The 5,057-nt window shown below is 37.0% G+C and overlaps 1 protein-coding gene across 1 annotated transcript in view; it reads left to right on the top strand.

Annotated features, from left to right (window-relative positions):
- Window positions 1-5,057, top strand: part of LOC126509336 (histo-blood group ABO system transferase 1-like) — a 20,011-nt gene that overhangs the window by 7,855 nt on the left and 7,099 nt on the right. Inside the window, exon 2 of the mRNA XM_050155177.1 lies at window positions 2,192-2,226. Within this exon, the coding sequence (XP_050011134.1) occupies window positions 2,192-2,226 (35 nt within the window). The remainder of the gene's footprint in view (window positions 1-2,191; window positions 2,227-5,057) is intronic.

Raw genomic sequence — 5,057 nt, forward strand, 5'->3', positions numbered from 1 at the left:
AAGCTGTCATTTCTCTGTTTCAATAGGTTTCTCCTTTTCAAAGCGAATCTTTATTAATTTTGATGGTATCCACAATTTTTCTTCTCCTGTAGAAACAAGAGCAAAACCCCTTCCCCAACATAGTACATCTCCTGGTTTCCATTGTGAGGTCAACACATCCTTGAAATATACTTGTTGATTCAATTCAGAAGTTTTTTTTTCCATTATCCAATGCCTTTCTGCTGCTGTTGTTCTTTTCTCATTAGCATTAAGAAAATTCAAGGTTAATAAATCATTATGCAATCTATTTCTGGGGGTATTTTCCATCCCTTTCTGCTTGTTCAGTATATCCTTTATAGTACGATTTGACCTTTCTATAACTGCCTGATCTTTAGGATTATTTGGTATACCTGTAATGTGATTTATATTATAATTAGCAAAAACCATTTCATTTTTTTAGATACATATGCTGGACCATTGTCTGTCTTTATTTGTGCAGGTATACTCATGATGGCCATAACTTCCAATAAATGTGTGATTACCTAATCAGACTTTTCTGAGTTCAAGGCAATTGCCCTTTGAAAACCTGAATATGTGTCTATGTTGTGGTGTACATATTTTAATTTACCAAATTCTGTAAAGTGGAATACAATAATCTGCCATATTTCATTCCTTTGAGTACCCTTTGGGTTACTCCCTGCAGGCAACAGTGTTTGATTATAGAAAGAACAAGTAGGACACCTCTTTATAATCTCCTTGGCTTGTTGCCATGTAATAGAAAACTCTTTCTTTAAACATTTGCTATTGACATGATGTATTTTATGAAATTCAGGAGGCCTGCAACATACTTCCAATCAATAATTGATCAATTTCTTCATTACCTTGTGCGAAAGGACCTAGCAGACCTGTATGGGATTGGATGTGTGTTATGTACATAAGACAAAGCCTATTACTGATTTTGTCTTGCACCTGAATAAACAATGAAGTCAATTCTGTATTATCTGGTATAAATCCAGTGGTTTCAATATTCAAGATAACTCTTTCTGCATATTGTAAATTAGTAACTATATTAAGAGGTTCTTTAAAGTCACTTATGTGTTTCCTGATGGTGTCAGATTGCCTTGTCTATCTTTCATTGACTTACATTCATTGGTCCAATGTTGACCTTTGCCATACCTCCTACATATACCTGAAGTCTGAGTCCTGCCATTCCCAGAGGAGACATTATTCCTAGGAATCCCTTGTCTACAATCTCTTCTAAGATGTCCCATTCTGTCACAATTAAAACATTTGGTATTTTGATGTCTTCTCTTACTATTGGAAATTGCTTCTCCTACCCAAGCTTCAGTACCATAGTCAAGTGTCTCAACATACATTGTATGCAAGATCCATTCATCCATGGGTGCTGATCTGATCTTTAAAGGCCCAAGGATCCTTTGGCAGTCTAAGTTGGCGTTCTCATAAGCCAAAGATTTAATTATTATATGTCTAGCTTCTGGGTCAGTTATCCCTATTTGTACAGCCTTAGTTAGTCTTTGTAAAAAAAAGTCACTAAAATGTTCTCTCTGATCCTGTTTAACCCTAAGATAAGATTCAGCTCTCTTTCCTAGTTCCTGAATCCTGTCCCAAGCCTTTAAAGCTGCTGTTTTACATAGGGACAAGTTGTGTTCATCAAAAAGAGCTTGATTCTGAGGATCAGAGTAAGGTCCTTCACCTAGAATTTGATCTAGGGAAATTTCAAGACCTTTTGCTTTTTCCTGTTACTCTAAAATTTTAGCTTCTTTCTTAAAATTGCACCTCCAAAGCAACTATGGTCCATTTTCTAGGACTGCTGAGATTGACTGAGTTCAGTCTTGTGGCATTGCTTTGTTACTTGAAGCCCACATTTTGACTATTTCCCTAACAAATTACAAATGTAGTCCATAAGCTACAATTGCTTGTTTAATTTCTTTTAGATCAGTCATACATATGGGCTCCCATGTATATTCGTTTACAACCTTAGGGTACTTGAGGCCAGATACATTTTCTGATGTTATTACTGGAAAGACAGGCAGAACTCTGGGGAAGCTATCCTGGAGTTTTTTTTATGTACTGATGAGGCTAAATTTTTGTCTTTGTACCTTTTGTCTCATTTTATCAAATTTGATAAGTTCCTCAATCTTTCCAAATCTGTTTACCACTGCCTTTTGTAAAGTCTGGGTCTCTTGTCCAGTGTTCTATTCTGATGCCCTTATTGAGGATTCCAAGGTATGACATCTGTCCAGTAGAGATAATGCCACATCCTTGAACATAATCTTCATAGCATGCATATTACCTTCTCGGAAAGACATTCTATCAGTCAATCTGTCATACCCCTTCGACAGAGTCTGATAAATAATTCATAGTACAAATTCTCTCTAATAATGTTTCAGTCCCCATTGTCATTGACTGGGTTTTATGTACCAAATCGGCTGAATCCTTCCCCAGAGTGCTAAATTTTCCTCTTAATAAATCACTATCTGTCTGTACCATTTCTAAAAGTACCTCAACTGACTGAGTTTTGTTAGTTAAATTGTTTGTATCCTTCTTCAAAGTTCCAACCTATTTTTTGAGAAGCTTGGTTTCAGTCTGTAAAGACTGTACCATTTCTAAAAGGCCTCATTCTTAGCTCTATTATCAAACCATATTTTTAAGGAAAAATATTGAGGACAAGATTAATCCCCAGAATCAAAAATAGTGATGTAGGAGGGAAATCATATAAGTCTTGTAAAACCTTGTATATGTTGTAAGTAAAGAGGCTATTGAAACCCTGGATGGTTAGGTTGTCCAACATATTGCCCTTTTAAATTATAAATTCATAATTTATATCTCAAATTATAAATCTTACCTATGGTTGGATNTAAATTCATAATTTATATCTCAAATTATAAATCTTACCTATGGTTGGATTTTGAGCTGGAGTAGGTGCAATAACTCTTACTTTCCAGTAGGTGGTATCGCAGGCCACCTACACAACAAACACAGTGGAGGCTTAGTGGCACACTTGGAATTGCAGGGCTGGTCTGAATCTGATTGTAGAGTGAAACGCAGAAAGATATGCTCAGATTAAGAATAGTTATATAATATAAATCATAGACTGTGTGTTCTGTGGATGTCTCCAGAGCAGTGGAATAGCAAATGCAGACAAATTGTTAGAAGCTGCAGAACAACTGGCTCAGACCAGGGAAGCCTACTTCTTACCTGAGTTTCCACAGTGCACGCTGGCTGGAGGCAAGCAGTGGGGTGTGAGGGGACTTGAAGCCACTCTAAGGCATGCAATGAGAAAATATAAAGAGCTGTGTCCAATCTGTAGCAAGAAAAGCTGCTGCATGAGAATTCTATATCCAAATGAACTACTGGCTCCACACACAGGCCATGGCTGAGGCGAGCTGAGGGAGGACTTGCACTAAGCAGGGCTTGCTGCAAGCCTGATGGAGGACGTGTGTACACTCAGAGCTGGGGATTCTAAAATCAAATGGTTGGGTCCCAGATAAAGAATGACATTTAAAGAAATACCACACTAGTTCAGAATTGAGAATAATAGATGGTTATTTATTTAGGGGTAGATATACAAATTACAATTCTCTGCTGGAATAGGGAACAGAAACCAAATCCCGCAGCTGGAAAAGAGAATCGGAAGCAAGAGAGAGATTGCATGCTTTATAGCTGCATTTACAGTATCAGAGACCACACTCAAGTGGGCTGATATCTTAAGGATGATTGACTGAAGGAGTGGAATGTGCTTCCACAGAAGTTCCCCATACTCCACATCATCTCTAACATAAGTTGTCATCAGTGTTTTTGATCTTGGCCATTCTGACAGGTGTAATATGGTATCTTAGAATTGTTTTGAGTTGCATTTCCCTGATGACTAAGGATATTGATCAATTCCTTAAATGTCTTTTGGCCATTTGAGATTCTTCTTTTGAGAATTTCTGTTTAGATCTCTATCCCATTTTAAAATAAACCATTTTAATTGGTTTATTTACTATTTTGATATCTGGATATATATTGGAGATCTTTATATATTTTGGAGATTGGCCCTGTGTCAGATGTGGGGTTGGTGATGATCTTTTCCCATTCAGTAGGCTGCCATTTTGTCTTATTTACCATGTTCCTTTCCTTACAGCACTTTTCATTTACAGGAGGTCCCATTTATTGATTGTTGCTCTCAGTGTCTGTGCTTCTGGTGTTATATTTATGACATAGTTTCCTGTGCCAATGTGTTCAAGGCTATTTCACACTTTCTCTTCTATCAGGCTTAGTGTAACTAGATTTATATTGAGGTCTTTGATTTGAATTTTATGCATGGGGATAGATATGGATGTATTTGCTTTCTTCTACATGTTAACATCCAATTATACCAATTATACCATTTGTTGAAGATGCCTTCTTTTTTCCATTGTATAATTTTAGCTTCTTTGTCAAAATTCAGGTATTCATAGGTGTGTGGATTAATATCAGGATCTTTTATTCAATTCCATTGGTCCACCTGTCTGTTTTTATGCCAACATCAAGCTGTTTTCATTATTGTAGTTCTATAACAGAGCTTGATGTCAGGGATAATGATACCTTGGAATGTTCCTTTGCTGTGTAGGATTGTTTTGGCTATACTGGATGTTTAGTTTCCCCTGAGAAGTTGAGTATTGTTCTTTTTTGTTCTGTGAAGAATTGTGTTGGAATTTTGATGGACATTACATTGAATCTATAGATTGTTTTTGATAAGATGACAGTTTTATTATATTGATTCTACCTACCCAAGAGCTTGGGAGATCTTTCCATTTTTCTGATATCATCTTCAATTTCTTTCTTCAACGATGTAATGTTCTTTTCATACAGGTCTTTCACTTCTTCGGTTTGTTTTAGCACAAGATATTTTATGTTGGCGAACAATGAGGGCTGATGAGAAGCCAAGGACAATGGCACGGGGTTTTGATCCTACTTCATGTTCTGGCTTGGTGGGAACCTAGCCAGTTTGGATGTTCACCTTCCTAGACATGAACGGAGGGGGGAGGACCTTGGACTTTCCACAGGGCAGGGAACCCTGACTGCTCTTTGGA

The sequence above is a fragment of the Alexandromys fortis genome, unplaced genomic scaffold (assembly GCF_014885135.2).
Source record: "Alexandromys fortis isolate MF-2015 unplaced genomic scaffold, M_Fortis_MF-2015_v1.1 scaffold_72, whole genome shotgun sequence".
NCBI classification, from domain to species: domain Eukaryota; kingdom Metazoa; phylum Chordata; class Mammalia; order Rodentia; family Cricetidae; genus Alexandromys; species Alexandromys fortis.